The sequence below is a fragment of the Oncorhynchus mykiss genome, chromosome Y, assembly GCF_013265735.2.
Source record: "Oncorhynchus mykiss isolate Arlee chromosome Y, USDA_OmykA_1.1, whole genome shotgun sequence".
NCBI classification, from domain to species: Eukaryota; Metazoa; Chordata; class Actinopteri; order Salmoniformes; family Salmonidae; genus Oncorhynchus; species Oncorhynchus mykiss.
In genome coordinates, this window is record NC_048593.1 from 7,927,979 (window position 1) to 7,945,685 (window position 17,707).

General features: G+C 41.4%; 1 protein-coding gene across 1 annotated transcript; it reads left to right on the plus strand.

The window, feature by feature from the left end:
* The first annotated feature begins 176 nt into the window (after positions 1-176).
* LOC110509583 (NSA2 ribosome biogenesis factor) lies at positions 177-4,806 on the plus strand. Its single transcript, XM_021590557.2, has 6 exons — positions 177-341; positions 859-1,046; positions 1,360-1,510; positions 2,667-2,846; positions 3,170-3,362; positions 4,331-4,806. The coding sequence occupies exons 1-6, from the start codon at positions 339-341 to the stop codon at positions 4,396-4,398; spliced, it is 783 nt and encodes a 260-aa protein (XP_021446232.1). The 5' UTR covers positions 177-338; the 3' UTR covers positions 4,399-4,806.
* Positions 4,807-17,707: the final 12,901 nt, after the last annotated feature.

Sequence of the window (17,707 nt, forward strand, 5' to 3'; positions counted from 1 at the left end):
ACTTTTAAAATAAATGTGTATTTATAGTTTAATAGTTCTGACTATTTTAATAAATAGTAAAACCGTGCTGAATTGTTTTGATCATGATTTGCTCAACTTACTACGAATTACTAATAAATATGCAACGGGACTGCTCAGGAACTCTCGTACCTGGTTTCATTCCGGAATTTGTTTTAAGCGGACACTCCCATCACCTACTTCCTCTAAAATATTGGCTTCGGAAAACAACACCAACGACCCAAGCCTCTAGCAAAAACTGCGAAAAAAATCAAAATTTGAGACAATAAATTCCATCAAATAAGTATCGTATCTGAATTACGTAACTTTCAATACACAAAATGGTAAGCTATACACATATTTCACGTTCTTTATGATACGTAATCTTCTAGCATACGAAGTTGGCTAGCAACATGTGGCAGACATCCGACTCCTAGCTGCTATTCAACCAAGAATTGTCTTTTGACATTGTGATGGGAGACATTGGTCTTGGTTGAATTGCATCGATCCGACCACATGCAGTGTCTAGAATTCGTTATGTTGGTCAAACTGCTCTGGCCAATAAATGAACGTTATAGTTAATTTATTTGCACGAAATTATTATGAATACACCAGCTGGTCTGAATTGTTTTGACATTGCCTTAGCCTGGGTAGCCAGCTAACTAATCTGTCAGCTATATACTTGACTGGTCCCACTGTTCGCGCTGTCATGCCAAACATATTTTAAGGATGTTTGATCAACTAGATTAAGCCCACCTTGGAAATTAATGTACAGAAATCATTCATTTTATTCTGATGTTTGTTGACTTAATACATTCAGAAAGCCTTAAATAAACTATTAAAATGTGCCTCCTACCTCAGCCCCAGAACGAGCACATTGAGTTACATCGCAAGCGCCATGGCCAACGCCTGGACCACCAGGAGAGGAAGAGGAAGAAGGAGAGCCGTGAGGCCCACGAGCGGTCACACAAAGCCAGGAAGATGATTGGTCTGAAGGCGAAACTCTACCACAAACAGAGGCACTCTGAGAAGATCCAGATGAAAAAGACGTAAGTACAGTATAACCATAGATGAGTAGTACACACTACAGTAGTACAGTAGTGTAGTACACTACAGTAGATCAACCAATGGGCTCCTTTATAGAGTGAAGAGTTGACTCTTAGGATTTAGGTTCAGGGACATGATAGATTTAACAGGTTTAATGTCCTATTTTTAAACAAATTCCTTGGTTATGACATAGTAATTAAGACATCCTCCAGTAACTGCTATTGTCAAAATGTTGATTGAAACGGCATATGCCATTGCCACCAATCCAAAACGTTTGTTGATCTATTGGTGCCAACACCACTTGTCTTACCACAGCCTCAAGATGCACGAGCAGAGGAAGACCAAGCAGAAGAACGATGACAAGACTCCTGAGGGAGCAGTACCAGCCTACCTGCTCGACAGAGAGGGACAGTCCCGCGCCAAGATCCTCTCCAACATGATCAAACAGAAGAGGAAAGAGAAGGCTGTGAGTATTCAATGCCTTTATTTTACTTGTTTGTGTTTTCACCACCATGTCCCACTGAAGACAGGTAATAGTGCCTGGCCATATGATCTCATATAGAAGGGAACAACACCTAGGTTAACCCTATCTATTGCCAACCGGCATGCATTTTGCATGCCATGCAAACAATTTGAGGTCAAAGTACTCCGGTACGAAAAACTGGGCCAATCAAGAGAACTTGAGCTAGGAGGGAAAAATCTCTAGTTCTCTGCTCCAGCCCGTCCCCCGTAGTCGTAGTGCTATTTTCCTCCCTCGAGCTGGATGGCAGATTTTTTTCCGTTGGTACCGTCGATGTGAGGAAAATGGAGGGGGGAAATGGTGTATTAGTCGAGCACTATTATTTCGTAGTTAGCTCCTTAGCTAAGGCATCATTGTGATTAAGGTAGTTAGCTACAGCATTTAGTCAACTAAGCGAGAACACTTTCTTGCCCGCACATGCTATGATCTCCGCAACGGTAGTAGGTGCGAGCGCATTGACGTGCAAAGAAATGTGCGGTGTTCCGGTAGTTCAGTGCGCGTCGCTGCGTGGATGGAAACAGACATGGCAGAGAGAGCTGTTCCGCAAATACCGTCTTTCACTGAGTTATGTTAGACTGTTAAAGATTAGTAGACCTATGTTAATTAATCCGTTCGTGAGCTCTAGGTTTCAGGAAATGGCAGTTACAGTTAAAATAAATAAATAAAATACAGCCAATTGCTCCAACTTCCTGAGGAGGGAGTTGAATGACCCCATCCGGACCTATAACAGTCCTATAGCCTGCCATTCCTACTGAGCCAGTCTTCTGCTAACATCATTATTAGGCAAAAAGTGCATTTGCCTATGATTTGAGCAGTGTGGGTGTTGCACGCGTGCTGTCGTGAGGTCCGCAGGGCAGAGATTGGCGCCGCGGCGTTGAAATGGTACTCATAAAAAGGATTCAAGGATGGCATGTCTGCTATTGTCAGATTAATTGTTTCAAATGTCAATGTAATACTGTTGACTGTTTTCCCGCAATCCCATTAAACCTAGTCCTGGATTAACATGCACTTTCAATGAAATTGTCCCTAAGTGTGCAAAGCCCAAGCCAGTTTAGTTAAAAACTGGTGTCCTGATGTATTCTATGTGTGTTTCTTCCTGTAGGGTAAATGGGAGGTGCCCCTACCCAAGGTTCGAGCCCAAGGGGAGACGGAGGTGCTCAAAGTCATCCGTACGGGCAAGAGGCAGAAGAAGGCCTGGAAGAGGATGGTCACCAAAGTGTGCTTCGTAGGCGACAACTTCACCCGCAAGCCTCCCAAATATGAACGCTTCATCAGACCCATGGTAAGGAGGAAAGAAACACTACTCACTAGCATACAGTGTATATAGCAGTGTTGGATTGAAACTCTGATATGTAAACACCCTCGTTATCACTGTGAACATCAGAGTAACTTTGACTACATTTTTTTCATTTAGCAGACTATGTAGAGAGACTTTAGTTACAACCAGTGCAATCAACTAAATTAGGTTAAAAAACTAAATTGACTTACTTGCTCTTTGGGGAGCATCGGTCATTCACAAACTTCCTCCTGCGGGTTTGAAGAGGTAAACAACCTAAATTACCTGAAATAAATGTCCCACCATTGTCTGCCCTTCCCTCTCTCCAGGGTCTACGGTTCAAGAAGGCCCATGTGACCCACCCGGAGCTGAAGGCCACGTTCTGTCTGCCTATTCTGGGGGTGAAGAAGAATCCCTCGTCACCCCTTTACACCACTCTGGGGGTCATCACCAAGGGAACCGTGGTAGAGGTCAACGTCAGCGAGCTGGGCCTGGTCACGCAGGGGGGAAAGGTCATCTGGGGTGAGATATCTCCTATCCTCTCAAATGTCTATTGATATTCATCTGGATCAGTATGGGACAGTTTCCCGGCCACAGATTAAGCCTAGTTCTAGAATAAAAAGCACTTTCTATGGAGATTCTCCATTAAACATGCTTCTTAGTAGGATGTCATTGTAAATAAGAATTTGTTCTTAACTGACTTGTGTAGTTAAATAAAGGTTAAATACAAATTAGTACACCACTAGGCTACATCTGTGTACACAATACCAGTCAAAAGTTTGGATACACCTACTCGTTCCAGGGTTTTTCTTTATTTTTTACTATTTTCTACATTGTAGAATAATAGTGAAGACATGAAAACAATGAAAGAACACATGGAATCATGTAGTAACCAAAAAAGTGTAGTAACCAAAATCATGTAGTAACCAAAATATATTATATTTGAGATTCTTCAAAGTAGACACCCTTTGCCTTGATGACAGCTTTGCACACTCTTGGCATACTCTTAACCAGCTTCATGAGGAATGATTTTCCAACTGTCTTGAAGGAGTTCCCATATGTTGAGCATTTTTTGGCTGCTTTTCCTAGCATTTATGAGGCCAGCAAACACGTTCCTTACACGCTAGGAACATATTTCCTCCAACGTTATATTGAAAGGGTGCCTCTCGGTCCCAAAACACGTTTTCTGGAGACTTGTGAGAGGAGTACTGATGACATTGCCCACTGTTTGCTTTTTCGGACGCCTGATTGCATCCAGACTGAGGAGAAATCCAAACACAATGCATCTCTGACTACCTTCTGAAGTGGTCAGCTAGATCTGAACACAGTCAGACCACAAAGTGACTTTTGTGTGTCTAGACATGTCTTTTCAATGTGATCTTTGTATTCTGATAGCAGAAGTCACATGTAAGTGTCAAGTGTAGACACAACCTTATTCAACTTCTGAAGTGTAGTGATTAAAATATCTCATTTATTTCTCTTCTCTTCAGGTAAATACGCCCAGGTGACGAATAACCCAGAGAACGATGGCTGCATTAATGCTGTACTGCTGGTGTAAATTAAGAACTCGATGGGACGGTCCCCTGGACACAGATTAAGCCAAGTCCTGGACTAAAAATAATTTAATGGAGATTTTCCAGTGTTTTTTTTATAGTCCAGGACTAGACTTAATCTGTGTCTGGGAAACGACCCCATCAATACAGACTGTGCCTGTAACATACAGCCAAAGCTATGGCTGGCATGGAATAACAGACCAGACCAGGAACACTGAAACATCTGGGAATAAACCATGTGTGTTCAGCAGTGGAGAAAATCAAGAAAACACAGAAAAGATCAGATGCAGTATTTTGCTACAAGGTGTCTTGTAACTAAATACTAAAACATGCGCAAAGGTATGTGTGACTAAATATAAGGGGTTGTGCTTTTGTCCTAAATTTGTTATATAAATTGTTTTTGACTGCTCTGAGAAGTTTCCAGTGTTTTTTGGGGGGGGGGTAAAAAAAACAGATTACTTGAAAGAGCAGTAAACTTGAAAAAGGATGGTGCTATTAATGTGAGAAAGGGATAATGTAACAAGATATACTAGTCCCCTCCACAACTCCGAGCAAGCCAACACAAGTGGAGCCACAGTTTGAGACGGATGTCATACCTGCAGTGATACTGGTGCTCATCTACTGGAGTACAGGTAGGATAGTGATACACCTGTATTGTATGTAGGGCTGTGCTACACTAATATACAGGGCGGCAGGTAAACCGAGCGGTTAAGAGCGTTGGGCCAGTTACCAAGAGGTTTTTAGTGCATGTAGGGCTCTCTTACACTTATATACGCATGTGTTTGTGCTGAAATTGTACAGTGTTAAACTGATATACAACTGTGTTACTGCATGTAGGGCTGTGTTGGTGCCTTCAGAAAGTATTCATACCCCTTGACTTATTCCACATTTTCTTGCAGCCTAAATGATTTTTTCCCCCCAGGCCCATCTACACACACTATCCCATAAATATTTTTGCAAATTTATTGAAAATTATATACAGAAATATCTAATTTACATAAGTATTCACAGGCATGCTGTCAATACTTTGTATAAGCACTTTTGGCGGCGATTACAGCTTTGTTGTCTTTGGTATGTCTGTATCAGCTTTGCACTTAATGATTTGAGTATTTTCTTCCTTGTATATTTTCTTAAGCTCTGTTAAATTAGATGGGGAGTGGTGGTCAACAGCAATCTACAAGTCTTTCCACAGATTTTCAATGGGATTCAAGTCTGGGTTTTGGCTGGGCCACTCAATACGTTCACATTCTTGTTCTGAAGCCATTCAAGCGTTGCTTTGGCTGTATGCTTGTGGTCATTATCCTGTTGGAATGTACATTTTCGCCCTAGTCCGTCATTTGCATTCTGAAGCTGGTTCTCATCAAGGATTTGCCTGTATTTGGTTCTTCATTGTTCCCTCTATCCTTGCCAGTCTATCAGTCCCTGTGGCTGAAAAGCACCCCCATAGCATGATGCTGCCACCACCATAGTGATTTGCATTCAGGCCAAAGAGTTTAATTTTTGTCTCATCAGACAACAGAATCTTTCGCTTTTTTCTCCATCTTTCACGTGCTTTTTTGCAAATTTCAGGTTTGCTGTCATGTTTCTCAGGAGTGGCTTCCATCTGGCCACTCTCCCATAAAGCCCAGATTGGTGAAGTGCTGTAGAGACTGTTGGGTTTTTTGCCACCTCCCTGACCAAGGTCCTTCTTGCCCAGTTTCTCAGTTGGGTCGGACGGCCAGCTGTAAGCAGAGTCTGGGTAGTTCCATGCTTTTTCAATATCCCAATGAAGGAGACGACTGTGCTCTTGGAAACTGCACACTAGAAATGGTTTTGTACCCTTACCCAGATACTCTTTTTCCACATTTTGTTACAGCCTGAATTTAAAATGGATTAAATTGAGAAGTCACAGGCCTACACACAATACCCCATAACGTCAAAGTGTAATTATGTTTTTAGATTTTTTAAAACAAATTAATAAAAAATGAAAAGCTGAAATGTCGTGAGTCTAGTTTTCAAACCCTTTGTTACGGCAAGCCTAAATTAGTTCAGGAGTAAAAAATGTGCTTAAGTCACAAGTTTCATGGACTCTGTATCTGTGCAATAATAGTCTTTGACATGATTTTTAGAATGACTACCTCATCGCTGTACCCTACAAATAAAATTATCTGTAAGGTCCCTCAGTCAAGCAGTGAATTTCAAATACTGATTCAACCACAAAGACCAGGGAGGTTTTCCAATGCCTTGCCAAGAAGCACACCTATTGGTAGTTGGATAAAAAATAAAAAAGCAGACATTGAATATCCCATGGTGAAATGACACATGGATGGTGTATCAATACACCCAGTCACTACAAAGATGCAGCCTTTCTTAACTCAGTTGTTGGAGAGGAAGGAAACAGCTCATGGATTTAACCATGAGGCCTATGGTGAGTTTAAAACAATTAGTTTAATGGCTGTGATAGAAAACTGATGATGAAACAACATTGTAGTTACTCCACAATTACTAACCTAAATTTCAGAGTGAAAAGAAATCCCGTACAGAATTAAAATATGCCAAAACATGCATCCTGTTTGCAACAAGGCACTAAAGTAAAACTGAAAATGTGGCAAAGAAATTAACTTTATGTCCTGAATACAAAATGTTATGTTTGGGGCAAATCCAATAAAACACATCACCAAGTACCACTTTTCATATTTTCAAGCATGGAGCTGGCTACATCACGTTATGTGTATGCTTGTCATCGGCGAGGACTAGGGAAATAGAATAGAGCTAAGCACAGGCAAAATCCTAGAGGAAAACATGGTTTAGACTTCAACAGACACTGGGAGACAAATTCATCTTTCAGCAGATCAATAGCTGAAAACACAAGGCCACATATACACTGGAGTTGCTTACCAAGACGACATTGAATTTTCCTGAGTGGCCTACAGTGGCTTATGAAAGTTCATCCCCCTTGGCATTTTTCCTATTTTTGTGCCTTTACAACCTGGAATTAAAATTGATTTTTTGGGGGTTTGTATCATTTCATTTACACAACATGCCTACCACTTTGAAGATGCAAAATATTTTTTGTGAAACAAACAAGAAATAAGACAAAAAAAAACTGAAAACTTGCACATGCATAACTATTCACCCCCCACAAAGTCAATACTTTGTAGAGACACCTTTTGCAGCAATTACAGCTGCAAGTCTCTTGGGGTATGTCTCTATAAGCTTGGCACATCTAGCCACTGGGATTTCTGCCCATTCTTCAAGGCAAAACTACTCCAGCTCCTTCAAGTTGGATGGGTTCTGCTGTTAAGTCATACCACAGATTCTCAATTGGATTGAGGTCTGGTTTTTGACTAGGCCATTCAAAGACATTAAAATGTTTCCCCTTAAACCACTCGAGTGTTGCTTTAGCAGTATGCTTAGGGTCATTGTCCTGTTGGAAGGTGAACCTCCGTCCCAGTCTCAAACCTCTGGAAGACTGAAACAGGTTTCCCTCAAGAATTTCCCTGTATTTCGCGCCATCCATCATACCTTCAATTCTGACCCGTTTCCCAGTCCCTGCCGATGGAAAAACATCCCCACAGCACGATGCTGCCACCACCGTGTTCTCCTTAATGGCCAAAAAGCTCAATTTTAGTCTCATATGAGAGAGTACTTTCTTCCATATGTTTGGGGATTCTCCCACATGCCTTTTGGCGAACACCAAACTTGTTTTCTTTTTCTTTAAGCAATGGCTCTTTCAGGCCACTCTTCCGTAAAGCCCAGCTCTACGGCTTAAAATGGTCCTATGGACAGATACTCCAATCTCCGCTGTGGAGCTTTGCAGCTCCTTCAGGGTTACCTTTGGTCTCTTTGTTGCCTCTCTGATCAATGCCCTCCTTGCATGGTCCGTGAGTTTTGGTGGGCAGCCCTCTCTTGGTAGGTTTGTTGTGGTGCCATATTCTTTAAATGTTTTAATAATGGATTTAATGGCGCTCCGTGGGATGTTCAAAGTTTCTGATATTTTTTTATAACCCAACCCTGATCTGTACTTCTCCACAACTTTGTCCCTGACCTGTTTGGAGAGCTCCTTGGTCTTCATGGTGCCACTTGCTTGGTGATGTTGCAGACTTTGGGAACTTTCAGAACAGGTGTATATATACTGAGATCATGTGGACTTTATTTCACTAATTATGTGGCTTCTGAAGGTAATTGGTTGCACCTCATTTTATTTTGGGGCTTCATAGCAAAGGGGGTGAAATCATATTCACACACCACTTTTCAGTTTTTTATTTTTGAGATTTTTTTTTAAACAAGTTATTTTTTTCACTTCACCAATTTGGACTATTTTGTTTATGTCCATTACATGAAATTTGAATAAAAATCCATTTAAATTACAGGTTGTAATGCAACCAAATAGGAAAAACACCAAGGGGGATGAATACTTTTGCATGGCACTGTATCCATAAAAAATTATGCCAGCTGATTCATGATTTCGACTGGCTAAGAAACGCTTCCTTACCTGTCTCTCGTCCCGACCCCTACACGTTCACTACTATGGGACAGTTGGAGATTGAGGTTTATACAAATCTCTGCTGTTGAAAACTAAATGTTAGTCTAAAAGAAATGTGAGAATGTCTAGACGCTTTTTATAGTGGAGATCAAGTTTATAACTTTCCTGGCTGGGTTGACAGTGGATTGCACAGTCAGATGGAACAGAGTGAATAGGCATTATAACGTCATAGATTTAGCCGGTGGTAACTTGTGAAATAGACACCGGCTGGAAGGCGCTTTTAACCAACCAGCACTCAGGACCTTTTTTTTTTTTTACCTTTATTTAACTAGGAAAGTCAGTTAAGAACAAATTCTTATTTTCAATGACGGCCTAGGAACAGTGGGTTAACTGCCTGTTCAGGGGCAGAACGACAGATTTGTACCTTGTCAGCTCGGGGGGTTGAACTTGCAACCTTCCAGCAATATGACTCTGGACATACATGGCAACAACTCCCCCATTTGCATTTAAATCTTTCCTAAGTAAGCATTTCACGGTTGTATTCGGCTCATGTGACAAATAAAGTTTGATTTGATGTATATATTCTATAACCATTTACATTTGAGTCAATGGTACTGAGTGGGCTGCCCACAGTGGGCTTCTTTCTAAGGCAGACAGTTTCAGTGCAAACAATGGAATTCAATTCTATGTGTATATGATTATTACAGACAATACCCTTGGAGCTAACAGTTAAAGGAGCGTTGGGCCAGGGGTGAGTGTTCTGACAGTAAACGAAAGGTTGCTGGTTCAAATACCTGAGCTGACAAGGTGAAAAATCTGTCAATGTGCCTTTGGGCAAGGCACTTAACCCTAATTTGCTCTAGGGGCGCTGTACTTCTATGGCTGACCCTGTAAAACAACACATTTTACTGCACCTATAATGTGTATGTGACAAAACTAGTTTTTTAATTGTTTTATACTTTACACAAGCACATAGCCTCTGGAATTCGGGATGCTGAGGGTGTTGCAGAACCCCGATAAATCTCTCTCTCATGTGAACTATGCCGTTATTACTTCTCTATGAGTGGAGAAAAATAACTCCTAGGCTGAGCTGAGCAAAAAATATTCCTCAGCACCCTCTAAATTGGCAATAGAGTATTGTCCACATATGTAGAAAGGATGCCAGGTAATTGATTTTGGTTCAGTAGCATCCTATGCTGAGGTGATCTGCTCAGATCTACTGCTACAGCCTAATAACGCCCTGACTGCCCCAGTGGGAGGGGGCTCCAGGGGCCAAAGGTGTTATGGGGCCACAGCTTCAACATCACCTGCTCCACATTACCCAGGAGTCGCCTTCCTCCTCATGTTCCCCAGCGACAACAGACCCAGACCCAGCTAGCTGCCAATCACTCTGCTACCTTCCTCTTCCCTGCAGCAGATTACTTCCACCAAGGGCATTACACCTGTGTTAATAAGAATGACGTTTTCCGTCATAACTTCTCTGACAGTGAGCTCCACTCCCTCATTGTCACAGGTAAACTGAACATGGAACGAACTTTTGACTTTGTCAACATTGCCAGATTTCCACAGATGTTTAGATCTGGGCCAATTTTCATAGTCTAAGAGTAGGAGACTTATCTAAGATTAATCTTATTCAATATGCACTCCTAATCAGAGACGCTTTAATTCTGAAATAGGATGTTTTGCTGGTAATGAGTGCTGACCTAGGATCAGTTTTGCTGATGATCAATCCTCTCATTTTGTGTTTCTATTGCAACCAATCCTCTGACATCTTTTACAATCAGACTGGTAGTAGTGCTACGGTCCCGTTCTTCAAGACCACCAGGTGGAAGAAGAGAGTAGGAGTTCTTACATTTCCTTTAACCTTTTTGATATGTCATTTAATCAATCGGTGGGGAAAAAAAAAAAGTACCCATTTGTCATACTTGACTAAAAGTATAGATACCTTAATAGAAAGTTACTCAAGTAAAAGTGAAAGTCATCCAGTAAAATACTACTTGAGTAAAAGTCTACAATTATTTGGTTCTAAATATACGTAAGTATCAAGAATCAAAATAATTTCAAATTCCTTATATTAAGCAAAGCAGATGGCATCATTTTCTTGTTTGAAAAATGTACTGATTGCCAGGGGCAGATTCCAATACTCAGACATAATTTTCATTAGGAATGTAGTGAAGTAAAAAATGACAAAAATACAAATAGTAAAGAACAGATACCAAAGAAAACTTCTTAGGTAGTACTCTAAAGTATTTTTACTTAAGTACTTTACACCACTGCATGTACTCAAACAAAATTAAAACAAAAACACATTTTCACTACATAAAAACATTTGACTGAAAAATAGTGAACCTTCCTTCCTGTAATACTTTCTTGTGCATTGTTTAGATCGAGAACAGTAACTGCATGCCAACTGTAAGGCACAGTATACAATTGTACAAAAAAAAAAATATTTCATTGTAATTAAGCTATCTATCTATATATATATATTTGTTTTAAATACATTAAATGTACAGACACAGAGCTGTTGGGCTACTCAATTAAATGATTTAGGACAAATCTGGATCAATCTTGAAATAAGTGAAAAATGAAAAAATGTGTGGACTGCACACTAAATACTTGTATACCCACAAAGCTAAACTGACAACAGATGTTGAAATGTACACAATGCTTCTGGTGAATGAGTAAGGATAAAAAACAAAGGCAAAATAGATGTACGTTTTAAGGTGGATATTTCCATGTCTGTATTGACGACAGATATAAAATACACATTTTATGGGTATCCAGTGCACCACAAATGCACAATATTTCATTTTTAATAACAATTAAAAAAGGTGCAATCTGCAAGTTACAGCTGTTCAATTCTTATTTCAATTAACAATATTTACACATTGATTCTTGAAGAATTTAACTATCACGTTGATCTCATGTGGACTGTGTGAGCTCTTGCATCCATAGCACCCTCTCATTTGGAGAGAGTGGTTACACCTAAGATTAACAGCAAACCAAGTGGCAGGGCTGCCGTTTGATTTCACAAATTATTATAGATTGTAGCTTTAAACCACATTTGTTTCTAATATACAACTAGTTTTCAATTGCCACTGAGTTCATGTGCAGCAGAATTCCCTGAAAAAAATATATTGTTTTTGGAGATTCTCATTTACAGAATATATAAATTAGGATCAAGCACATTGATTGGATAAAAATTATAACTTTAAACACTTCCCTGTGTGATTTTTTATTTTTATCTCCTTCCATTCAATCTCCTCTCTCTCAGTAGTCCATTGGTTCATCTTCAGGGAGTGCCATCAGAGAGAGACCGTTGATGTCCTCCACATGGTTGTGTTGACATTGGGAGACCTGAGGGGCAGGTCATCATTCCCTTTCTGGGTTCAGTCACTGACTTCCTCACCCCGACTTGCGGAGATGTTCTCATTAAGAAAGAGCTCACAGTAGAGTAGGAGGTAGATAGATACAGTAGCTGTTCCCTCTGAGATCGTCTACATTACAGTCAGCAACTGCAGACAGACTGATCAGACCGACAAACCACCTTTCATCCTAAATTACTACTCATTATGATTAGATTGGTCAGTCTGCAACCGCCGGCAGCAACGTAGGCGATCTCAAACACGCACTACGTGTAGTAATCTAGCTTGCCTCCGATGGTCTTGCAGCCATTGACGGAGAAGATCTTATCGCTCTTGGGGAAATAGACCAATTCTCTGGCCATCTGGTCAACCACGTCCTGGTCGGGCTCCAGGCCCTTGGCGGACATCTCTGCCATGCCACACAGCAGCACATGTCTGTACTCCAGAGGCAGGAAAGGGATGAAGAAGTCAACTAGGTTCTTGTCTATCAGACTGGTGTGCCACAACCCACCTACACAGAAAGGGAGGGAGGGGGGGACACAGTCATAAGATGGGCAAGAAGACGCTACCACCAATTCCTCTCAGATGTACACAAGTGCCTCGGGGGTAAGGATAGTCATAAGATAGGCAGGGGCAAGAAAGGCAGGGGCAAGAAAGGCAGATGGACAGAATAGAGAGATACAACACAGGTCATCTTTGTACTGAAGGACTGAAAAGTCTCCAATAACATCCCAAGTCTTCTAACCCCAGGCTTAGTAACAAAAGGGAAAAATCCTAACCTAAGAGAAACATACACTACATGACCAAAAGTATGTGGACACCTGCTCGTCAAACATATATTAATATGGATTTGATCCCCCCTTTGCTGCTATAAGAGCCTCCACTCTTCTGGGAAGGCTTTCACCTAGATGTTGGAACCTTGCAGCGGGGACTTGCTTCCAGTCAGCCATGTACATTAGTGAGGTCAGGCACTGATGTTGGGAGATTAGGCCTGGCTCGCAACCGGTGTTCCAATTCTTCCCAAATGTGTTCGATGGAGTTGAGGTCAGGGCTCTGTGCAGCCCAGTCAAGTTCTTCCACACCAATCTCGACAAACCATTTCTGTATGGACATCGCTTTGTGCACAGGGACATTGTCATGCTGAAACAGGAAAGGGCCTTCCCCAAACTGTTCCCACAAAGTTGGGACGTTAAGATTTCCCTTTAGTGGAACTAAGGGGCCTAGCCAGAACCATGAAAAACAGCCCCAGACAATTATTCCTCCTCCACAAAACTTTACAGTTGCCACTATGCATTCGGCCAGGTAGCTTTCTCCTGGCATCCGCCAAACCCAGATTCGTCCGTCGCACTGCCAGATGTTGAAGCGTGATTCATCACTCCAGAGAACGTGTTTCCACTGCTCCAGTGTCCAATGGTGGTGAGCTTTACACCACTCCAGCCGACACTTGGCATTGCGCATGGTGATCCTAGGCTTGTGTGTGGCTGCTTGTCCATGGAAACCCATTTCATGAAGCTTTCGACGAAGTGTTCTTGTGCTGACGTTGCTCCAGAGGCAGTTTGGAACTCGGTAGTGAGGGTTGCAACCGAGAACAAACTATTTTTACGGGCTACGCACTTCAGCGGTCCCGTTCTGTGAGCCTGTGTGGCCTACCACTTCGCGGCTGAGCCGTTCTTGCGCCTAAGCATTTCCACTTCACAATAACAGCACTTACAGTTGAACAGGGCATCTCTTGCAGGGCAGAAATTTGACAAACTGACTTGTTGAAAAGGTGGCATCCTATGACGGTGCCAGGTTGAAAGTCACTGAGCTCTTCATTAAAGGCCATTTTCCTGAGTGGCCTACAGTGGCTTATGAAAGTTCATCCCCCTTGGCATTTTTCCTATTTTTGTGCCTTTACAACCTGGAATTAAAATTGATTTTTTGGGGGTTTGTATCATTTCATTTACACAACATGCCTACCACTTTGAAGATGCAAAATATTTTTTGTGAAACAAACAAGAAATAAGACAAAAAAAAACTGAAAACTTGCACATGCATAACTATTCACCCCCCACAAAGTCAATACTTTGTAGAGACACCTTTTGCAGCAATTACAGCTGCAAGTCTCTTGGGGTATGTCTCTATAAGCTTGGCACATCTAGCCACTGGGATTTCTGCCCATTCTTCAAGGCAAAACTACTCCAGCTCCTTCAAGTTGGATGGGTTCTGCTGTTAAGTCATACCACAGATTCTCAATTGGATTGAGGTCTGGTTTTTGACTAGGCCATTCAAAGACATTAAAATGTTTCCCCTTAAACCACTCGAGTGTTGCTTTAGCAGTATGCTTAGGGTCATTGTCCTGTTGGAAGGTGAACCTCCGTCCCAGTCTCAAACCTCTGGAAGACTGAAACAGGTTTCCCTCAAGAATTTCCCTGTATTTCGCGCCATCCATCATACCTTCAATTCTGACCCGTTTCCCAGTCCCTGCCGATGGAAAAACATCCCCACAGCACGATGCTGCCACCACCGTGTTCTCCTTAATGGCCAAAAAGCTCAATTTTAGTCTCATATGAGAGAGTACTTTCTTCCATATGTTTGGGGATTCTCCCACATGCCTTTTGGCGAACACCAAACTTGTTTTCTTTTTCTTTAAGCAATGGCTCTTTCAGGCCACTCTTCCGTAAAGCCCAGCTCTACGGCTTAAAATGGTCCTATGGACAGATACTCCAATCTCCGCTGTGGAGCTTTGCAGCTCCTTCAGGGTTACCTTTGGTCTCTTTGTTGCCTCTCTGATCAATGCCCTCCTTGCATGGTCCGTGAGTTTTGGTGGGCAGCCCTCTCTTGGTAGGTTTGTTGTGGTGCCATATTCTTTAAATGTTTTAATAATGGATTTAATGGCGCTCCGTGGGATGTTCAAAGTTTCTGATATATTTTTATAACCAACCCTGATCTGTACTTCTCCACAACTTTGTCCCTGACCTGTTTGGAGAGCTCCTTGGTCTTCATGGTGCCCCTTGCTTGGTGGTGTTGCAGACTTTGGGAACTTTCAGAACAGGTGTATATATACTGAGATCATGTGGACTTTATTTCACTAATTATGTGGCTTCTGAAGGTAATTGGTTGCACCTCATTTTATTTTGGGGCTTCATAGCAAAGGGGGTGAAATCATATTCACACACCACTTTTCAGTTTTTTATTTTTGAGATTTTTTTTTAAACAAGTTATTTTTTTCACTTCACCAATTTGGACTATTTTGTTTATGTCCATTACATGAAATTTGAATAAAAATCCATTTAAATTACAGGTTGTAATGCAACCAAATAGGAAAAACACCAAGGGGGATGAATACTTTTGCAAGGCACTGTATCCATAAAAAATTATGCCAGCTGATTCATGATTTCGACTGGCTAAGAAACGCTTCCTTACCTGTCTCTCGTCCCGACCCCTACACGTTCACTACTATGGGACAGTTGGAGATTGAGGTTTATACAAATCTCTGCTGTTGAAAACTAAATGTTAGTCTAAAAGAAATGTGAGAATGTCTAGACGCTTTTTATAGTGGAGATCAAGTTTATAACTTTCCTGGCTGGGTTGACAGTGGATTGCACAGTCAGATGGAACAGAGTGAATAGGCATTATAACGTCATAGATTTAGCCGGTGGTAACTTGTGGAATAGACACCGGCGCTACCCAGGAAGGCGCTTTTAACCAACCAGCACTCAGGACCTTTTTTTTTTTACCTTTATTTAACTAGGAAAGTCAGTTAAGAACAAATTCTTATTTTCAATGACGGCCTAGGAACAGTGGGTTAACTGCCTGTTCAGGGGCAGAACGACAGATTTGTACCTTGTCAGCTCGGGGGGTTGAACTTGCAACCTTCCAGCAATATGACTCTGGACATACATGGCAACAACTCCCCCATTTGCATTTAAATCTTTCCTAAGTAAGCATTTCACGGTTGTATTCGGCTCATGTGACAAATAAAGTTTGATTTGATGTATATATTCTATAACCATTTACATTTGAGTCAATGGTACTGAGTGGGCTGCCCACAGTGGGCTTCTTTCTAAGGTAGACAGTTTCAGTGCAAACAATGGAATTAAATTCTATGTGTATATGATTATTACAGACAATACCCTTGGAGCTAACAGTTAAAGGAGCGTTGGGCCAGGGGTGAGTGTTCTGACAGTAAACGAAAGGTTGCTGGTTCAAATACCTGAGCTGACAAGGTGAAAAATCTGTCAATGTGCCTTTGGGCAAGGCACTTAACCCTAATTTGCTCTAGGGGCGCTGTACTTCTATGGCTGACCCTGTAAAACAACACATTTTACTGCACCTATAATGTGTATGTGACAAAACGAGTTTTTTAATTGTTTTATACTTTACACAAGCACATAGCCTCTGGAATTCGGGATGCTGAGGGTGTTGCAGAACCCCGATAAATCTCTCTCTCATGTGAACTATGCCGTTATTACTTCTCTATGAGTGGAGAAAAATAACTCCTAGGCTGAGCAGAGCAAAAAATATTCCTCAGCACCCTCTAAATTGGCAATAGAGTATTGTCCACATATGTAGAAAGGATGCCAGGTAATTGATTTTGGTTCAGTAGCATCCTATGCTGAGGTGATCTGCTCAGATCTACTGCTACAGCCTAATAACGCCCTGACTGCCCCAGTGGGAGGGGGCTCCAGGGGCCAAAGGTGTTATGGGGCCACAGCTTCAACATCACCTGCTCCACATTACCCAGGAGTCGCCTTCCTCCTCATGTTCCCCAGCGACAACAGATCCAGACCCAGCTAGCTGCCAATCACTCTGCTACCTTCCTCTTCCCTGCAGCAGATTACTTCCACCAAGGGCATTACACCTGTGTTAATAAGAATGACGTTTTCCGTCATAACTTCTCTGACAGTGAGCTCCACTCCCTCATTGTCACAGGTAAACTGAACATGGAACGAACTTTTGACTTTGTCAACATTGCCAGATTTCCACAGATGTTTAGATCTGGGCCAATTTTCATAGTCTAAGAGTAGGAGACTTATCTAAGATTAATCTTATTCAATATGCACTCCTAATCAGAGACGCTTTAATTCTGAAATCGGATGTTTTGCTGGTAATGAGTGCTGACCTAGGATCAGTTTTGCTGATGATCAATCCTCTCATTTTGTGTTTCTATTGCAACCAATCCTCTGACATCTTTTACCATCAGACTGGTAGTAGTGCTACGGTCCCGTTCTTCAAGACCACCAGGTGGAAGAAGAGAGTAGGAGTTCTTACATTTCCTTTAACCTTTTTGATATGTCATGTAATCAATCGGTGGGGGAAAAAAAAAAAAGTACCCATTTGTCATACTTGACTAAAAGTATAGATACCTTAATAGAAAGTTACTCAAGTAAAAGTGAAAGTCATCCAGTAAAATACTACTTGAGTAAAAGTCTACAATTATTTGGTTCTAAATATACGTAAGTATCAAGAGTCAAAATAATTTCAAATTCCTTATATTAAGCA

Excerpts from the sequence above, each read along its gene's own strand:
- LOC110509583 (XM_021590557.2), top strand. Across the intron at positions 1,047-1,359 it reads AAGATCCAGATGAAAAAGAC|CCTCAAGATGCACGAGCAGA; the intron begins GTAAGTACAGTA and ends GTCTTACCACAG. Across the intron at positions 3,363-4,330 it reads GGGGGGAAAGGTCATCTGGG|GTAAATACGCCCAGGTGACG; the intron begins GTGAGATATCTC and ends TCTTCTCTTCAG.